At 37.7% G+C, this 22,016-nt stretch overlaps 1 protein-coding gene across 2 annotated transcripts in view; it reads left to right on the top strand.

The window, feature by feature from the left end:
* The window catches only part of LOC149543762 (pectin acetylesterase 3-like), a 228,460-nt gene extending 206,982 nt beyond the window's left edge, over nucleotides 1–21,478 (top strand). The window contains exon 12 of one of the 2 annotated variants that reach the window (XM_089798455.1): nucleotides 21,162–21,478. In XM_089798455.1, coding sequence (XP_089654581.1) covers nucleotides 21,162–21,200 — 39 coding nt within the window. In that variant the 3' untranslated portion in view covers nucleotides 21,201–21,478. Of the gene's footprint in view, nucleotides 1–21,151 lie in introns of both variants that reach the window. The other variant, XM_089798454.1, reaches the window with a different exon arrangement.
* The last annotated feature ends 538 nt before the right edge of the window (nucleotides 21,479–22,016 follow it).

Below are 22,016 nucleotides of genomic sequence, written 5' to 3'. Positions count from 1 at the left end.
AATAACAAATTTTCCCAAGAACTTCTTAAGTACCTCATTCATGAGCCGCATGAAGGTGCTTGGGGCGTTCGTCAATCCAAAGGGCATGACTAACCACTCATAAAGACCCTCCTTGGTCTTGAAGGCTGTTTTCCACTCATCTCCTTCTCAAATCCGTATCTGATGATAGCCACTCTTCAGATCTATCTTTGTGAAGTACTGAGCTCCACTCAAGCAGTCCATAAGATCATCCATCCTTGGTAAAGGAAACCGGTACTTGATGGTTATCCTATTTATAGCTCGAGAATCTGTACACATCCTCCACTCTCCATCCTTCTTTGGTGCAAGTACTGCAGGTACTGCACATGGACTCAGGCTCTCTCGAATCAAGCCCTTCCTCAACAGCTCCTGAACCTGTCTATTTAGCTCCTCTGTTTCAGTAGGAGTCATCCTGTGAGCAGCCTTGTTAGGAAAACTAGCTCCTGGAATCAGATCTATTTGATGACTGATTTGCCTTACTGGTGGCAATCCATCTGGAACATTATCAGAGATAATATCTCCAAATTCTCCTAGTAAATCTGAAACTTCAAATGGTATTTCACTACTACCTTCTTTATCTTTCCTAGGAATCAAAGCATAGCACATACGCTGATGTTTCATGCCATCTAAAAACTTCCTTCCTTCAACAAGACAAATCCTAGCACTGCTACATACCTTTTCACCTTCCTTTTTCAAGGGCTTCTATTTGTGGCGAACTCCATCCTTTGTCAGAGAGTATATGTTTGCTTGTCCATCATGTATTGCATGTCTATCAAACTGCCATGGTCTACCCAACAATAGATGGCAAACATCCATCGAAATAACATCACAGAGAACTTCATCATGGTAACTCCCAATTTTGAATTTTACTAAACATTGTTCACTTACCAGGACCTTATGATCATCTTTTACCCAAGAAATCCTTTAGGGCTGGGGATGTTTCTCCCTCTTGAGCTTCAGCTTAGAGACCATCTCTTCTGATACCAAGTTATCAGTGCTACCACCATCAATGATCACATCACAACATTTATCCTCACACTTGCATCTGGTACGGAACAAACTCCTCCGTTGTCCTGGTTCATTTTCACCACTTAGTAGGACTCTTTCATTTACCAAGGTCTCTCCTCTTTCTGCATCCTCTGAATGTGATGATTGTGCATCCTCATCCACATGAGCAACCCTAGCTTGGCCCTCAGCTCTCCTATCTGTCCTTCCTTGTCGTTGAGGGCATTCAAAGGCACGATGACCTTCTTCATTGCAATGGAAACAGGTACCACGAAAGCCTCCTCTTCCTTGTCCACGTCCTCTACCTCTTCCTCTTTGATTTCCAAAGTCTTGATCACGGGAGCGGTTGAAACCCTCATTCCTCTGGTTCCTGCTAGTACCCTCATCTTCATTTTTCTTTTGAGTTTCATTGCGGCCTCCAGATGATCTACCGCTTCCCCTTCCTCCTTGACCGCGCCCTCTTTGTCTTCCTTCAAACCTTTTACTCAGCTTCTCTTCAACTCGTAGGGCAAACTGGTATGCTTCTTCAACGCTGGTCATTCTTACCAGACTTAATTCCTCCTGGATGCTAGGTCGTAACCCACTGATATAACGAGCAACCTTCTCCTTATTTGCTTCTGCATGCCCCGCTCTAATCAGGAGTCGGTAAAACTCCTCTGTATATTCTTGGACCGATCTTCCTGCTTGCTTTAACTCATGCATCTTCTTAAACAGATCAAGCTCGTAGTCCACAGGAATGAACTGCTTCTTCAATTTGTCCACCATGCGATCCCATCTTGTGATCTTCTACTTTCCTCTTCTAAGTCTTTCCAGTTGAATTTCTTGCCACCAGATTTTGGCATGGCCTTTCAGTTTGGCCTTTGCAAACTTAACCCTATCTAGGTCCCTTATATCCTCATACTCAAAGTATTCTTCCAGTTCATTGATCCAATCGATCAACTCATCTGGTTTCAAATTTCCCGAAAATATACCCACTTCAATTGTAGGTCTTTTCCCAAACCTAGTAATGGCCCTAAAAAGCCTTTCCTCTACAGGATTCAGAACTTCCCCATCAACTTCCATTACTTCCTCTTCATTGTCATCCTCACTATTGTCATCTGCGGCAATATTTGCTCCTCTACGAAGCTCCTCTTGCAATGCTTGTACCTGTCTCTGGAGGGCTCTAACCTCCTCAGGATCAATAGCTCTGGCCCTTCCACCATGCTCTCTTCGTGGAGGCATCTTCTAACTTGAACGCACAACCACACAGTCCTGGTGCAAACTGCCTCACAGTCGGTGCTCTGTCTACACACTCAGGAAAACCCGCTCTGATACCACTTGATGGGGACACAACCCAACAACAGAATGGACACAATAGAAAAGGGGAATTATATTAATTGAGAAAATAAGCTAGTACAAACAGTGCAGAGAAAATAAACTTCAAAACATGCCCTGCGGGCTTACAATAGCATAAATCTAGAGAATATTTCTCCTTTTAGCACCTCTTCTCAAACTCCACTCCGAACTGCCTTGTACAATGCCAAAAATCTCCTTAAATAGACCCCGGAGGGTTAAGGACTAGGAGTACATTCTAGAAAGTGCTAGTAGGCATCCACCGACAAAATAGAAGGTTCTAGAAGCCGCATTAGAAGTCGATGCAAATCTAGAAGAATCCAGAAATGGTAGCCGAACTTCCGGGAGGCATAACTTTTGAACCGTAGCTCCGATTGACGAACCGTTTACATTTTCGAAAAGCTCTCGAAGCGCTCTATAGCCCTATGGACTAGCTTCGCTCGTCCCCCATTTTTCGACCTTTTCGAGGTTATTTAATGCCCCAAACCTGACTTTGAAGCATTCTTAGGAGGTCTCCAAAACCCGAAAAACTGCAATAACTTTCAAACCGTGGGGCCTTTTTACCTGATTCTTTTTCTGGAATGCTCTAAATCTCAATTACATTCATCTGGCCAAGTCACACCTTCTAGGTCACCAAAATGATGGCCCAAATACATGCTCCTATTTTTTCGGGATTTTCAAACGCACTGATGGTTGAACTATGAGAGTTGGAACCTTTATTTGAGCCAAATGGGTATCCAAAAATGTAAAGACATAAAACAGAAACTAAGTTTAAGTACATTTTTTTGGGTGACACAGGATTGCCCTTATACCTCTGGATGCTCCTGCATCAAACACCCAGGGTAGATTGAAAAGTGACCCTGTCACTTAATGGATGGTAGAGGAAATCCCAAATAGGAAACCTCGGCTGCTGAAATCCAAGTTGAGTCCTCGATCGGCCGTCCTTTCCATTTGACCAAATACTCTTCATACTGCCTGTTTCTGGTACTCCTACCCACACGATGATCTAGAATGTCTTCTATCTGTTCCTTCTTAGAAGCAGGAATTGGACATGGCTCTAAAACCAGCTCTTCATCTGCACCATCATCATGATATTCTGTTAAATCTGCAATGTTGAAAATGGGAGAAATGTGAATACCATCTGGCAGCTCCACCTCATATGCATTTCCTGAGTTATGCTTCTTCAAAACTTTGCAGGGGCCAAATTTCTTCATTTTCAGCTTGTTGTAAGTACCAACTGGAAATCTTTCTTTTCGTAAGTGCACCATGACTAGATCCCCTACTTGGAATTCCTTATGTCTTCTCCTTTGATCAGCCCTAGCTTTATACTCTTGATTCATCTTGATAATGTGTGCTTGAACCTCCTCATGTAGACGCTTGATGTGTTCAGCAAATTCCTCAGCTTCAGCACTTGTCCTCTCCCCTTGTTCTATCTCCCTCAGTTCTGGTGCAGTCCTTGGGCTATTCCCATATACAATTTGAAATGGTGATTTTCCAGTACTCCTATTTACAGAGTTATTATAAGCAAACTCTGCCTGTGGTAGAATCAAATCCCATCCCTTGGGCTTATCTCCAACTAAACATCTCAGCAAATTGCCCAGACTTCTATTTACCACTTCTGTTTGGCCATCAGTCTGTGGGTGATGCGTGGAACTGAATTTCAAGTCTGTTCTCAACTTCTTCCACAATGTCCTCCAGAAATACCCCACAAATTTAGTATCTCTGTCAGAAACTATACTCCTTGGAAGACCATGTAGTCTTACCACCTCTTTGAAAAACAAGTCTGCAATATGGACAGCATCATGAGTTTTGTGGCATGGAATGAAATGTGCCATTTTGGAGAACCTATCCACCACCACGAATACTGAGTCATTACCCCTTTGTGTCCTTGGCAATCCAAGAACAAAATCCATACTTATGTCCTCCCATGGCCTTGATGGAACAGGCAATGGCTGATATAGGCCAGTATTTTGACTAAACCCCTTGGCAACTTGACAAACCTGGCAACTCTGTACAAACTTCTTCACATCCTGTGTAATTTGAGGCCAAAAATAATGTTCTCTAAGAATGGCAATGGTCTTATCCCGACCAAAATGTCCTGCCATCCCTCCACTGTGTTTCTCCTTAATCAGATTTTCCCTCATGGAACTCCTTGGAATGCACAATTGACTACCTTTGAACAACATGCCATCCTGAATCAAATAGTCTAACCACTTGGTTCTATCTACAGCAACAAGTTCTTTACAAGCTTTCCATGCTTCAGCAAAATCAGGATCCTCGGGGTACAAATTCTTGAGTTCATCAAACCCAACTACTTCAACCTGCATTGTTGTAAGCAACAACTGTCTCCTACTTAATGCATCTGCAACCCTGTTAGATTTTCCACTTCTATGCTTCAACAAAAATGTATAACTCTGCAAGAATTCTACCCACTTCATATGCCTCTGATTCAATTTACCTTGGCTATTTAGGTACTGTAATGCCTGATGATCAGTATACAAAACAAATTCCTTTGGCAATAAATAATGCCTCCATTTCTTTAAGGCCTGAACTATTGCATAGAACTCTTGATCATAAACAGAATACTTCTTCTTTGCATCATTCAATTTCTCACTAAAATATGCAATAGGCTTACCTTCTTGGCTTAATACAGCCCCAACAGCGCTGCCACTAGCATCACAATCCACCTGGAACACTTTTCTAAAATCTGGAAGTGCCAACACAGGCTGTTCAGTCACCTTCTTCTTCAGCAATTCAAAACTTCTTGCAGCTGCTGCAGTCCATTTGAACTCTTTTCTATCCCCTCTTATTGTATCAGTTAGAGGCGCACATATGCCACTGAAATTCTTAATAAACTTCCTGTAAAAACTAACCAGACCATGAAATGATCTTACCTCAATAGCAGACCTTGGAGTAGGCCATTCCAAGATGGCTTTTACCTTCTCTGGATCCATTTTGAGACCTTCAGGTGATATAACAAATCCCAAATAGACTAACTCCCTTTTTGCAAAGACACACTTCTTTAGATTAATTAACAGTTTCTCTTCCCTTAGCCTTTCAAGGATACTACGAATATGCAGTAAATGTTCTTCCAAAGTCTTGCTGAAAATTAAAATATCATCCAAATAGACAATAACAAATTTTCCCAAGAACTTCTTAAGTACCTCATTCATGAGCCGCATGAAGGTGCTTGGGGCGTTCGTCAATCCAAAGGGCATGACTAACCACTCATAAAGACCCTCCTTGGTCTTGAAGGCTGTTTTCCACTCATCTCCTTCTCGAATCCGTATCTGATGATAGCCACTCTTCACATCTATCTTTGTGAAGTACTGAGCTCCACTCAAGCAGTCCATAAGATCATCCATCCTTGGTAAAGGAAACCGGTACTTGATGGTTATCCTATTTATAGCTCGAGAATCTGTACACATCCTCCACTCTCCATCCTTCTTTGGTGCAAGTACTGCAGGTACTGCACATGGACTCAGGCTCTCTCGAATCAAGCCCTTCCTCAACAGCTCCTGAACCTGTCTATTTAGCTCCTCTGTTTCAGTAGGAGTCATCCTGTGAGCAGCCTTGTTAGGAAAACTAGCTCCTGGAATCAGATCTATTTGATGACTGATTTGCCTTACTGGTGGCAATCCATCTGGAACATTATCAGAGATAATATCTCCAAATTCTCCTAGTAAATCTGAAACTTCAAATGGTATTTCACTACTACCTTCTTTATCTTTCCTAGGAATCAAAGCATAGCACATACGCTGATGTTTCATGCCATCTAAAAACTTCCTTCCTTCAACAAGACAAATCCTAGCACTGCTACATACCTTTTCACCTTCCTTTTTCATGGGCTTCAATTTGTGGCGAACTCCATCCTTTGTCAGAGAGTATATGTTTGCATGTCCATCATGTATTGCATGTCTATCAAACTGCCATGGTCTACCCAACAATAGATGGCAAACATCCATCGAAATAACATCACAGAGAACTTCATCATGGTAACTCCCAATTTTGAATTTTACTAAACATTGTTCACTTACCAGGACCTTATGATCATCTTTTACCCAAGAAATCCGATAGGGCTGGGGATGTTTCTCCCTCTTGAGCTTCAGCTTAGAGACCATCTCTTCTGATACCAAGTTATCAGTGCTACCAACATCAATGATCACATCACAACATTTATCCTCACACTTGCATCTGGTACGGAACAAACTCCTCCGTTGTCCTGGTTCATTTTCACCACTTAGTAGGACTCTTTCATTTACCAAGGTCTCTCCTCTTTTTGCATCCTCTGAATGTGATGATTGTGCATCCTCATCCACATGAGCAACCCTAGCTTGGCCCTCAGCTCTCCTATCTATCCTTCCTTGTCGTTGAGGGCATTCAAAGGCACGATGACCTTCTTCATTGCAATGGAAACAGGTACCACGAAAGCCTCCTCTTCCTTGTCCACATCCTCTACCTCTTCCTCTTTGATTTCCAAAGTCTTGATCACGGGAGCGGTTGAAACCCTCATTCCTCTGGTTCCTGCTAGTACCCTCATCTTCATTTTTCTTTTGAGTTTCATTGCGGCCTCCAGATGATCTACCGCTTCCCCTTCCTCCTTGACCGCGCCCTCTTTGTCTTCCTTCAAACCTTTTACTCAGCTTCTCTTCAACTCGTAGGGCAAACTGGTATGCTTCTTCAACGCTGGTCATTCTTACCAGACTTAATTCCTCCTGGATGCTAGGTCGTAACCCACTGATATAACGAGCAACCTTCTCCTTATTTGCTTCTGCATGCCCCGCTCTAATCAGGAGTCGGTAAAACTCCTCTGTATATTCTTGGACCGATCTTCCTGCTTGCTTTAACCCATGCATCTTCTTAAACAGATCAAGCTCGTAGTCCACAGGAATGAACTGCTTCTTCAATTTGTCCACCATGCGATCCCATCTTGTGATCTTCTACTTTCCTCTTCTAAGTCTTTCCAGTTGAATTTCTTGCCACCAGATTTTGGCATGGCCTTTCAGTTTGGCCTTTGCAAACTTAAACCTATCTGGGTCCCTTATATCCTCATACTCAAAGTATTCTTCCAGTTCATTGATCCAATCGATCAACTCATCTGGTTTCAAATTTCCCGAAAATATACCCATTTCAATTGTATGTCTTTTCCCAAACCTAGTAATGGCCCTAAAAAGCCTTTCCTCTACAGGATTCAGAACTTCCCCGTCAACTTCCATTACTTCCTCTTCATTGTCATCCTCACTATTGTCATCTGCGGCAATATTTGCTCCTCTACGAAGCTCCTCTTGCAATGCTTGTACCTGTCTCTGGAGGGCTCTAACCTCCTCAGGATCAATAGCTCTGGCCCTTCCACCACGCTCTCTTCGTGGAGGCATCTTCTAACTTGAACCCACAACCACACAGTTCTGGTGCAAACTGCCTCACAGTCGGCGCTCTGTCTACACACTCAGGAAAACCCGCTCTGATACCACTTGATGGGGACACAACCCAACAACAGAATGGACACAATAGAAAAGTGGAATTATATTAATTGAGAAAATAAGCTAGTACAAACAGTGCAGAGAAAATAAACTTCAAAACATGCCCTGCAGGCTTACAATAGCATAAATCTGGAGAATATTTCTCCTTTTAGCACCTCTTCTCAAACTCCACTCCGAACTGCCTTGTACAATGCCAAAAATCTCCTTAAATAGACCCCGAAGGGTTAAGGACTAGGAGTACATTCTAGAAAGTGCTAGTAGGCATCCACCGACAAAATAGAAGGTTCCAGAAGCCGCGTTAGAAGTCGGTGCAAATCTAGAAGAATCCAGAAACGGTAGCCGAACTTTCGAGACGCATAACTTTTGAACCGTAGCTCCGATTGACGAACCGTTTTCATTTTCAAAAAGCTCTCGAAGCGCTCTATAGCCCTATGGACCAGCTTTGCTTGTCCCCCATTTTTCGACCCTTTTCGAGGTCATTTAATGCCCCAAACCTGACTTTGAAGCGTTCTTAGGAGGTCTCCAAAACCCGAAATACTGCAATAACTTTCAAACCGTGGGGCCTTTTTACCTGATTCTTTTTCTGGAATGCTCTAAATCTCAATTACATTCATCTGGCCAAGTCACACCTTCTAGGTCACCAAAATGATGGCCCAAATACATGCTCCTATTTTTTCGGGATTTTCAAACGCACTGATAGTTGAACTATGAGAGTTGGAACCTTTATTTGAGCCAAATGGGTATCCAAAAATGTAAAGACATAAAACAGAAACTAAGTCTAAGTACATTTTTTTGGGTGACACAGGATTGCCCTTATACCTCTGGATGCTCCTGCATCAGTTGTCGTGCATTTTGTCACCAGAAAATGTTGGTAACAGCACGAAACTTTTTCAAGTTAGTTTCACATATCTTTAAGTTTTAATTTGATATTCGATATTTTTAATGTTGATCGATCGATCAACTTCAATTCGTATATCAAACTGTTTTACTAAAGGCTTTTGTCAAGTCTTTTTCGTTTTGTTTTCTATTGAGCCTTTGCTTGATTATTTAGGCCTTCATCATCCTTTTCTTTTCTTTTGAGTATATGTTTGTTGGTTTTTAGTCCTTTGATTTTGCTCATGTCATGACTTTGGGTTTTCTTTTTGATTCGGTACAACCTAGAGCTCAATCGGAGTTGCCAGTCAAAAGATATGGCCATTTTGGTGTCCAAAAAGTGGACATTTTTGATGTAACAACACGAATTAAAAATATCATGTTATATTTTTTACGTGACATTCACTTTTTGAAAAATATAACTTAAATTTACTTAACGTTATATTTTTAAGTTACTTTATCAATTAGATTTTAACTTAAAGTGACTATAGTGCACTTTATGTTATAATTTTAAGTTGAGTTACTTTTTAATTTTTCACTTAAAGTGACTACATAACTATATAGTTCCAGTTTAATTTTTATTTATAAATCAAATGCTTATTTTAATGTTACTTTTTAAATGATGTTTATATGTTATATTTTTATATATGCTAGATAAATATTGTTTATGACCCATTTAGTAACATTTTTATAAATTTAAGTGGATTAAATGACTTTAAGTTATTAAAAGTGGACATTTTATGTGTCATTACATTTAAAATCCATCAAAAGTGGACATTTTACATGCCACTGCATATAAAGTTCAATTTGAAAACATAAGTGGACCTTTTTGATGTCATTACATCAAAAGGCTATTAAAAGTGGACCTTTTTGGTGTCATTAGATCAAAAGGTGACTTTTTGTGTCATTGCATCAAAAAAGTGAGATACAACTTAAAATATGCATTGCACCCGCAAAAGGTCTGATTTTGATTGCTTGCACATTTTAAAATATGCTATTGACCCAAAAAAGGTCTGATTTGCCTTCTTGAAAGATTTTAAAACATGTTATGCACCCAAAAAGATCTGATTTTAAGTAAAAGCATGTTTTAAAATGTGCATTGACCTCCAAAAAGTCCGATTTTGGAAGAACACATGCATTTGCTCTCCAAAAACCCAATTTTGGAGATTGTGAGAGATTTACTTGATAGTTTTCATGAGATCTTCTCCAATAGGGTCGTTTTTTCTTGGAAATGGATTTTCTAACATCAAAAATGGATTTGTCTTGCTAAAAAATGTTTTTTCAAACTCCTTCCAAGGACATGTTTTTGGAAAAATCTTCAGATAAATCCATTTAGAGTGATTTAAATCACTTTTTAGCAAGGAAAAGAGGCGTTTTGGCATCTTCAATCATTTGCAATACATCTTGGCTCACATTTTTGCACTTAGAAGCCAAAAATGAATTCATTTCATATCTTTTATGAATCACGATTTTGCTAAAAATGCCCAAAAAATTGAGGTTTTTATACACTTTTTTGCATTTTGGAGTCACGTTTTTGCATTTTGATCCATGTATATGCATTTGGGGAATTTTTTTTTGCATTCACAAGTCAAATATGACTTTAAAACATGCATTTTTTGGTCACGTTTTTGCAAAAACGGACCATATTTTTGCATAAAAATGTCATGTTTTTGTTCAAAAAACTCAAAAAAATGCATTTTCAGCCTATACCTTTGATCAAGAGGGATTGTTTTTTAGTTTAAAATGCATGATATTGTCTTTGGAGACCATGTATTTGGCACTTTCATGTCAAATTTGACCCTTCATTGCTCATTAATTTTTGTTAAATGCAAGTATGGAAAAAGTCAAAAAGTTGTTTGAAAATCTGGATTTGAGGGAGAATTGGTCTTCAAGTCTATAAAACTTGCTATTTTAGCTCTTTAACCTCCAAATAAATGGACATTTTCAAACTTGCTCATCAATTCATGCTTATCTTGCTATTTCTATGCATATTATGGATTGTTATTGCACACTTGTCCATATATATGCCATGAAATGTGCATTTTGCCTTTTAAAATGATGAAAACTCTCATTTTCACACTTTTGGAATTTTTCCAAATTCCAAATTCGAATTTGCATGTTGAAGTGGCTTGCTTGTTGACATGTTTGAGTCTTTTGCCAAAGGCATGTGTTTGTTTTGTGCTTGTTTTTGTGTTTTGCTTGTTTTCAATTCTGTTTTTTTCTCCATTTTGGAAGAAATTGCAAGTTCTTTCCCAAGAACTTGTTGCTTCATGCGAAAGCATCATCACGTTCCATTTCCATCTTTCCATGTCACAACACTTCACATCTCATCCGACAAATGCAATTACATGTTTTCCATCTCATTCACCATCTGCACATGCATGTAATTCCGTTTTCCACTTCCATTTTCACTCATCTCACTTTTCGCATTCACTCGCACAACATGATTACACAACATGCCTTATGTGTAATTGCATCTCCAAAACCCATTTTTGACTACAAGTCACTTTTAAAAGGTCAAAAAATGTCATATGCATGTTTTCCCATGTATTTTGACTTCACCTTTCTACGAAGACAACTATAAATTTCACTTCGCATCAAATTACATTGCATTTCCATCTCTCCATATGCATTCACACCTTCATGAGCAAATACATGTTTCCACATCTTTCCATGCTTTATGCCACATCCCATCACCCGCACTTACATGTAAAGCGCATCCACCATCCGCATTTGCATGTCATCTCACTTTCCATTCCTCATTACAAGTTGCATTTAGATGTAATCCATTTTCGTGCAATGACATCTTGAAAACCCAAGTCACTCTTTAAAAATCAGCAATCTCCATTTGCACACATTCCCATGCGCCAAGCACTTCACTTCAAAAAGAAGTTAAAGGTGTTGATGGAAAGTTATTCCAAGTTTACATCCAAACATCGTCAAGAAGGTTTTCAAAGTGTTAGAGAATCTAGAATGTGTCAATCTACAAAAGGAGTATTCACGACAACTTAAGCGAGGAAAGCTTGAACATTTCAAAGTTTTCAAATGACAACAGACAATTCATGAAAGAAAGTCAAAGGTTATCAAAAGATGCAAGACCATGTTATCAAGGTGAATGCAATGACACAAAATACAGGAACTCCCAAACCTGTTATTATCCAGGATAGCATTGCCAAGTATAAGGTCTTTTAGGACAATCCTTATGATTGTTTGAATTCTCTTTTGTCTTTCTTCTTCTTCTTCTTTCATGTTTGTAATTGAAAAGGGTGTGTTACATAAAGATGTGTAATTACATGTAACGCAAGTTGAATGTACATGAAAAGATTCAATGCGAGTTGCACGTGCAGATGCATGTAACCTTATATTTTTTCTTTTAGTTAGATTAGGTCAATGTTGGTTGAGTTGCTCCCACTTTTTCCTCCACCTTTTTCTCAACTCTTGTGCCTATATAAAGAAGTGCCCCTTCATTGTAAAATCATCTTTTGTTGTATGCAAGAAAGCTTTGCCACATTTCTGCAAGCATAACTTTGATTGTGTAGTATGAATTTGGGAGAAAAGTGAATAAAAGAAGCAATTGTGATAGAGCAAATTAGAAGCTTTGGCTGTAATTTGTGCCTATTGTCTTGATTCATTTTATTATTGTATGTTCAATAAAAGAACATAGTAATTTAAGAAGCAATTGGAGCTGAAGCTTTGATTGGGAGTGGTTGTGGAAATATATATCTAGAAGCTTTGTCTGTAGCTTATACTTCTTTCTTAATTCACAAAATAGTTAAGTTATTTTTACTTTTAGAAGTCTTTGCGACCTAATTGTAAAGATTTTTCATATAGAAATACAAGAGGACTTAGAGCCAAACCGATATATTTTCAGCTAGCCTTTGAGTTAGTAAAGGTTTATTGGTATCACTGTTTCCATCTCTTGATAGAAGTGTAGTTAGAGATTCACCTTGCCTATTACTCACTCTACGAGTAAGTGGATTCTTTCTTGAAAGATAAGAAGAGAGGATATTGGTAACATCCATTTTATAAAATCTCTCGACTTCTTTCTTACCTTGAGTTGATCCAAAGAACGGTGAGAAGGGGGAGCCTTCCCTTTAAGGTAGAAGAGACTCTGTCTCACACGCTGTGGCTGGTCATCCTATTTTGTGACTAGATTTTTATTCAAAACTATTGGTTGCAAAATATCCACCCAACAAGTAGTAACCGAGGCACTGTAATTGTTTAAACTTGGAAATCCCACAAACTCAATGTACAAGACACCTAGTATGCAGTGCAACAGGCTTTGGTACATAGTAGGAGGTACGGTTTGTCCTAATCAGTCATAGGGTATGAAGATAGATTGATGTGCGGTGTCTCCTAATATGTCATAGGTTATGAGGATAGACTAACTTATGGTGTCAAAAGGAGGTTGTCGTATGGTGACAAGAGCAAGTTTTACGATGAATGATCAAACTACATAGTTTGGAGGGAGGGAAGTCATACATTGGAGAAAAGGAGGGAGATCCATATAGGGTAGAGGAAGAGAGGATCATACAGACCAACCACAACCAAGGTGTACGGTGTGCCAGAGAACGAAAGGACGTACAACTCTTATTTGGCCAATGGACAATGACCATGGAAAGGGTGTATGGAGGGTGTGGGTTGGTCTGGATGGTGGAGAGACGTCCTTGAATGGAGGATGGCGTATGGGGAAATAGATGGGTTGAACAGAGGAGAGTATAGAGCGCACAAAATTCTCTGACTTCAGTGTTATTTTATGACAATGAGATAAAAGATAGACAAAGATATCACATAGTATAGATTAATAACAATAACAATGTTCGCAGAATCAAATAATGATAGCATTTCATATTTACTAGATAGATGGTCACCAAATATCAACGACGCCAAAAGTAAATTAAGATTAAAAAATATAACTTCAAATTACAAAAGCATCGTACAAGATCCAAGCAGATACCAAGCAGTCGCCTGATGACGATGAATAGCAGATCTGGCACACAGTGAGATATCTGAATGATAACTCCAACAACAGAATAGGGTGGCGCTAAACCACTGAAATTGCATTCACCAAATAGTATCTTTCACCTCCAAAATAGTAGACAAGAACTCCAATTGGAATTTGCAATACCAAATTCCAAGATGGATGCCAAAAACATCCTATTTGTTAGTCATAAATACTTTGTCGAAGGAAAAACTCCAGAGGTGCACAACGATTGCCAACATGGTAACAAACACCTATAACCAAAAATAAAGATGGACCCAAGATATACATAAATTATATGGAACCTCAAATACAAATATTTTATTTTATTGATTTGGGCCCCCATATTTACTAATCAAAGTAATTAATTAAAGGTCCTTTTCTTATCCAATTTAAATTTTGGAACCAATTAATTTATAAATTTAATTAAATTACAACATTAAAATTTGGGAATATCACAATTTGTCATCACCCAAAGATTGTTTGTCCTCAAGCAATCCATTATCCGATCAACATCATTAGCTCCAGGATCCCAAATCAAATGCACAGGCAAAACATGTGAGTTTACATCAAACCTCTGTTGCAATACACTGTTGTCCAACTTCTACTATGCCACCTGATATAAACATTGTCATGCCCTTCACTAGGATCCAAACAATGCGAATTCATGAAATCTTTCACGTCGTCATGTTCAACAATCTCTTTGAATATGGCCACAGACAAATGTCGATGCTGATACGAACTTAGCCATAGAAAAGACCACAACTACGGGCACATTATCAAACACAGACACATCCACCACTACGAGCATAGCCTCGATGACAAACAGACAACGTTGATGGCAGATAGAGCTTTGACAATGGACAAAACCTCGGCAGCAAACAAGGTCTTGGTAACAATGAAGAGAGACGGACAAAACCTCAAAAAATAAAGCCTCGACAAAAGACAATGCCTTGGGGATGGACAAAGCGAGAACCTCAATGAAAGACAATTCCTCAACGACAGATAAAGCCTCGACGACAGGCAGAGCCTTATTGAGGGACAAAGGCTCGGTGATGAACAAATTCTCAAAAGAAGAAACCTCGACAAATAGAGCCTTGATAGGTAGAGTCAACGAACATAACCTTGATAGAGACCTTAATAGGCGGAACCTCACCAATAGATAGAGCCACAATGGACAAAGCCTTAGTAGATGGAACTTCAGCGGACATAACTATGGCAAATACAACCTCAGAAGTCAAAACCTCGGTTGTAGATAGAGCCTCGAGAGACAGAACCTTTATAGTAGGAAGAATCTCGACAAACATAATCTTGGCAAATGGAGCCTCAATAGCAAACACCTCGGTGAACAGAGCCAGGAAGGATAGAGTCTCAGGGGACAGGGCCTCGACAAACATGACCGCAGTAGATAAAGCCTTGACAGATAAAATGTTGGTGGACAAGGCCTTGATAGACAAAACTTTGGCAGTGGGCAGAGCCATGCTCCAACTAAGTCTGCGCTGATTTTGGCTGATTGCATGATTCAGAACACACCTATGCTTCAAATGAATAAGCTTAACATGTTGTCTAGACTCATTGAACTGGCAAAGAAAGAAAGAGATCAAGAAAATATCATTTTGGATAATAATTTGATGTAAGCCCATGTGTCATCTATTTTCTCGTGCATTAGTTGTCTAGATGTTGGATTTTGATTGGCCCTACATTTGGCATCTTTTGATTGGTTGCTACTCCCATTGATTTTTCTATTGGTCTATTTTGAGATACTTGAATCTCATTGGTTGATTGGGTGGCAACCCTAATTAGGGTTTTTGGAATTGAATCCAAGTTGTTGATTCTAATTTAATCTTGGAAATTAATTATATTTGAGCTTCCTATACAAGGATTGCTGCTTTCATTTGTAAAGGGATTAGTTGGAGAATTGGTTGCAAAGATATATAAATTTTTTTGTACTTTTCATTGTTGTGTTTTGCATGTTGGTAGTTGTAATCGAGTTTGTGTTATTGCATGATTACCTTCATCTGTTTAGAATAGATTTCATTTCAAGTTGTTGAGATAAAGTAGAGTAGAATTTTCTTTGAGTGATTTAGTTTGGTTGAATGAAAGTAGTTGTGGATGTTGACTTGCGTGACTCAAACAAATCCGGGCCACTAGATTTTTTCAGATTGTAGGAGTGCCTTGTGGTGTAAGCTAATGAATATTAATACTTAACTTCAATTGACATTGAGTCTTTAATTTGCATCCATTTGATGGGACTAAAGAGATGTCAATATGAAAACCATTTAAGTACACTTGAGAAGCTTGCACTAGGTGAGTCAAGTTACTAATTAAGCTCCATTTAGTAGAGTCCAAGCGATTCACAATTCCTTGAATTCAACCTTAGGAATAGAGGTAGTAGTCAAGTTTAAGTAAGTTCAGAAGGCAAGAGTCGAAAACTGAAAATAGTATTTTTAATGCACATTGTGAAACCACATCTTTTGAAGTGCATCTTGAGAAACAATGTAATCACAAAGTGTTTCCTAGCCTATCACATCATTACACTAAGTGAATATCTACAATAAAAGAACCTTGAATTTAGCTTGTGTCTTACGTTGCAAGCTTAGCATAAGCAGTGACTTTATATCAAGAGAGAGTTGAATGGTTGATGTTTCACTTCGAAACATTGAGTCTTTGATTATGCATGTTGTCGTAGAACAAAACACCTACCAACACATCCCAAGACCTGATCTCAAAGGGGACTTGAGATTTTTGTTCACCCTAGGAGTATGGTGTAAAAACACCTAATGCATTCATGCCTTCATGAGGCTGCATTGTCAAAATCAGTGTGTTTATGTTTTAGTCATGGAATACTGTCTTTTGTATCAATTTGTATTGGGTTGAGTCAAGTTGATGCATTAGGAAGTTAATTTGGGTCATTTGTCCAAAGTTGCACAAAAGTTGTAAAAGTTGTCAAGCAACTTTTCTTATAAATGTGTCACAATAGACAACTTTTGGTTTTTGGTTAGGTAGGATTCAAATGGAAGTTGTGACCATCGGGAGGGTTGGAAAAACATGTAAATAGCTTGTTCCTTTGTCCATTTGGTCAGTGGATGTGATTTGGGATGATAAAACAATAAAAACAACATTAATCCAAGCATTTTAATGGTTTAGGTGTTGTTTTAGGCCATTGTATGAACTTGTACAAAGGAAATGTGATGCGGAAGCAATTGTAATGGATATAGAATTGAATTACCTTTCTTTTGGTTTTGATTTCATCATTTTTCATTAAGTTTTGTACATTTCAGAAGCATTTTATTGTGATAAGGTCTGAAAGCCTAGGTGTAAGGGTTTGGATCATAAAAATATGTTTTGAGGCCCATTCCAATGGTCGAAAAATCTACAAATCAGTGTAATGGAAGGATTTTGGATGTATTTTAGGTTTCATAAGTTTGTAGTAGGGGAAGGTGCTAGAGACCAATTTTGTGATGCCCTGGCCCAATATTTCTAAATATTAGTCTTGTTTTGCATAGGTGTAAAATGATTTAGTAGAAGCGTGGATTGATGATCGCTTTAATTGATGAAAGTTGTGGATTCAGACTACATGAGACTTGTCTATTTCCCTTGAATGAAGTTGAAGTTTGGGGTGAAGGAAACCTATACTTGCTTTGTAAGAGTGGCCTAATTAGGTCAAATTGTTGATTACCAATCAATTATCGAAAAGCGTGTACCAAAACAACCCTATCCAATTTTTTAAAATGTTGAAGATGTTAGCATGAATGCTGATGGTATTTCTATGGGGGAGCATCATAGCATTGTTGGAGACATGATTCAATGCTTATGTGTTGTATTCATGACAGTGTTTGTCATTGATGTCAGTATATACCTTATTCTGTAAAAATTTCCAAAGTTGCAAAGGCAAATGCGTTTGACGCATTCAACAAGTTGGGTTGTGCATTCTTAGACATGTTCAGAGATGCTTATAAATGCTACAATTATGTGCACAGAAAGGGATATGAGGTTATGACAGAGTTATGCAATGTTTTTTGGAGGTAGCTATAGAGAGAGTTTTTGGAAAGCGGGTACTGGTAAATCAGTTGTATCTTTTGGCTGAGATAGGATTTCGTTAAGCACATTTAGAGGATGGTCAGGGACGTATTCAATATGCTATGTTCCAGATGGAAAAATCAGATATGGAGTTTGAGCTGTCTTATGAAGTTTGTTCAGCATGTTGTTTCTTGTGAGTCAGCTATTGTCAAAATCATTGTGGAAAGAGCTTAATTGTAATTTAACGTGTAACATAATATCTTAATCATGTCTTACATTATTCATTGTAAATTAAGAAAGCCTCAAGGCCGACTCAATACTTGTTTTAGGACTTGGTATAAAGGAAAGATCAGTTCCTTGTGGTAATTCTCATATGCGGTCATATACATTGTGATGTTTGGTTATGCAAACTTGGATACGAATTTGTATTTAATCCGAGCAGAGATAGATGTTGAGAATGTGTTGTTTGCTTCAAAGGAACCATATTGGCAAAGAAGAAGTTGTTTAGTTAGTTCAGAACTTAGATAGATTATCCTGAAGATTGTTTAGTGAAGACAGTCTAAGGCTATTTGGACAGTGGGTTCAGTTGTCCTCCTTTCAACTCCTAACAGGGTTGGCACAGCTCCTTATAGAGTTGGAATCCTCTAACAAGGATCCAAAGTCTCCTAACAGGGACTCATATGTACTGATTGTATGAGTCCATCCTTTCACAAGGAAATTTTATATTAGTACATCATCTTGTGGGCATCATTCCCACTAGGGTTTTCCCCTGATCAAGGGTTTCCCTAGTTAACATATCTAGTGTTATTGTGCATGGTTATCTTTCTATGGTTGTTGCATCTATTGTGTACATGTTTTAGAAATAATAAAGATATTGAGAGTTTTTTTAAGTACATAATTGATTCACCACACACACACACATACACCTATTAGTTATCTTGGTGGACTTTACTTTCTAACAGAAGAGGGGCATACAAGGTGTCTCAAAAGATAACCATATTGTCAATATTGGGCACACCATGGAAGATATGTTGGAAAGCCTTGTTTTGAAGGGCTACTAGTAAAACTAGGCCGTAGGAAGTAAAATTCACTATTGAGGAATTTGAAGTTTGCATTGGATGTTTGAAAACCTTATAATTGTGAATTATGGTATAGTTGAAGCCATAACCACCTTTGCTCTGCATCACACTCACCCAACACGAGCTCCACTACTTATATTCTTCATATCAAAGATTTGGGCAAAATATTAAGGAAAATGTTTAACATCGTATAACAGTATTTCTGTTTTTTTTCACATTATAATATGATTACACACACATAAGATTTTTCATAACCTATTTTTCAGGAAACAATATTCCAAAATTGCTTGAGCTGTTTTAACAACTCAATATAAACAAATTTGTACCACCATTATTTTATGCACCATAGTATTCCTAACATCTAGATGTGAAAACTAATTCCCAACACATCCCCATACTGTGATCAAGGAGAGATTGTATATCACAATACTTGATGACCACACATAGTAGCTTACCAAACACTTTAACATACGAGTAGATACATATGCATCTACTCATGGAACCACAGATAGGGACTAACACATCTATCCAAGCTCTTACAGAAAATTTGAATAGTGACAAACACATCCACTCACAAACAGCCAACAAATGTGATTGTGGACATACAAGTCCAACCACAATATAAAAAGATCAAGAGCCAAGTCTTCTTTGTGATGTATGCAGCCACCATTGTTGATCATTTTCACTGATTAAAAATGGTACGAGATGGTTGTCGCTGCCAACTTGAAACTGATCTTGGCTTGAATCTTTCTAGCATAAACAATTTTGCAACCCTATCGGTAATGACTCGCGAGAGGTTGTTGAGTGTCCTCCAGACTTGTGTTCCTTAAATCTCCAATTAGTTTTCTACTTAGCAATTTTTCTTTTGAGGCTCATTTAACAGTTGTGAGAAAAGAATATATCCTCCTCACTTGATTTGAACTTCTCTTCTACAAACCATGGGAGTGTCCAGTACCACCGATCATGCACTCCAATTACAATTGAAATTAATTTTTTTTTGTCACATCAAAGTTTTTACACAACAATAATCATAATGAGTCATATATTGAAGAGGGAAAAGTGGACCATATTCTGAAAATAATAGCACAAACCTGACTTTGAGCTGCATACAAAGTTTTATTGGACTTTTAGACTCAAATAGAGTATTTCTCTAAAAAATAATACAACTTGACTCGATCAGACTTTACTTCTCCCAGTGACTTCTCCACTTGACACCTATTCCAGAGCTCAGAGAGTTCACATAGCATAAATGTAACTTCTCCTTTTAACGATTAATAATGGAGCTTTTTTAGCTTTCAAAGATTTTTATCTATGTTCTCCCGAGTTTCTCGGACAAGAACGGTAGGGGACAGTGGGACGGGTTTCCAAGACGGCAAATTTCTTTGTCGATTTTGGGGACGGCTATATAACAATAGAGAAATTTTAAATATATAGAGAAATTTTAAAATATTTATATGAAAACATGGCTAAAATATAACCTTAAAATATAAGAATCAGCAGAATTGATATGCCAAATTTGTGTTACTTTGAGAGTCAAAGTCCCCTAGGTGCCCCCAAGTCTCCGAAACATTTCTAGGATGGGGACGGCTGAAAATATACCAGGGACGCGTCCCTTGATAACTCTGATTTTTACTTCTGAAACTTATGCAATTGGTTCATGTTGGATTTGTTAATGATTTGATTTTGCATCCTTTATCGCTCTCAAAGAACCATTAATTGTTAGACCAGCTTTCAATTGAAAAAGAAATGTGAAGAAAACATATTTTATGGTCTACAATGTTGAGTGACTTGGCTTATAGATGAATTATAGTATACCTATTATATGGAGGATACCTAAACATGCCACAATAGCTACAGGAGTTTAATCTATTATAACAATTCTTCGACAAATTAACTCAAAATAAACATAACTTTAAAGAAATCTATATTATTTCTTAGAGAAAATACACCTTTTAGAGAAAAGCTCAACCAAATAACAATTTTTTTGAAATTTTTTTTTTGGCTAATTGTGATAAATAAGATAGTACCACATTAACTAAAATGTATTATTCTTTTCTCTTATTTCTAGTTTTCGTTTCCTGAACGGAGCAGATTTATTGAGAAGAATGGACATTGCATTAATATTATGATAAATGGCTTTGCATTTTCTAAAGTTTGTTTTTTACATTGACAAGGAACACTAACTTTATTTTTATATGCAAGTCAAAACATATTAGCTAAGTAAAACAACTTCGCATAGGAATAGATCTTGTTCCTCGTTGATGTTCTGTTTTTCCTTCAACCTACTTGTCGCAAATTCATACTGAACATGTGCATATTTCATGGTTGTTATACTCATCTTCAACTTCGTTTATGTTTTGAAGACTATTGCAGAGGCTGTGGGTGATTGGTATTTTGAACGAAGGACTGTGAAGGAAATGGATTGTCCATATCCATGCGATAAAACATGTCACAATTTAATTTTTAATCATTCATCACTAAACCTAGATTGAACAGTCACCAATAACGTAAGTTACTCCTTGTCTAAGACGAGGCAGCTAATTTATAATTGTTTGTATCGTGAACAGTTCAAATAGTTCGAGTATTATGTAATAATAAGCTATTTCACGCTCTCAGTCTCTTTGAATCATGTAATTACATTGCCTACTTGCTCTTAATAGTATGTTGTGTCTAAATCAAAAATTAGCCGATGCCCAAGTTGTCCTTGTCTGCTTGCATTGATTTTATATTACGCCATTCTGTCGGCTAGTTAGCCACTAGCTTATAGGTGTATTGAGATATATTTTGTCCTAGCTTAACTGTGTCAAAACTTTATTTAAAAAAACGCTTTAACAAGAATATTTCTTTCAACATACATTATAGATTATTGTTAGTTGTTGCCGTCCAATATATAAGATTTTAATAAATTAAGTAATATTTTTTTATATATTTTATATTCTAGATTATTATTAACATATGAGTATATTACTACAATTCAATTAAATATTTTAATTAAAAAAAATTTGAGGATTAAAGTTGTTAGCAGCATGAGTAGTATTAAGTTTAGAGTTTAGAGTTATATTTACACTTAGCACCAAAATTAGGACGATTATTAGTGTTAGGCTTAGTCTGATAGATATAGATAAAGTTATAATTAGAATTAGGATTTTTGAATAATAGAATAAGGGTTATGTTAGAGTTCAGAGAAAGGTAATTATTGGGTTAGGATTGGGGTTCATTTAAACATTT

The sequence above is a fragment of the Cupressus sempervirens genome, chromosome 8 (genome assembly GCF_028749045.1).
Source record: "Cupressus sempervirens isolate cs-2001-9-10 chromosome 8, ASM2874904v1, whole genome shotgun sequence".
Classification (NCBI taxonomy): domain Eukaryota; kingdom Viridiplantae; phylum Streptophyta; class Pinopsida; order Cupressales; family Cupressaceae; genus Cupressus; species Cupressus sempervirens.
The sequence above is the reverse complement of the archived record's forward strand: the minus strand, read 5'-3'. Positions and strand labels throughout refer to the sequence as shown.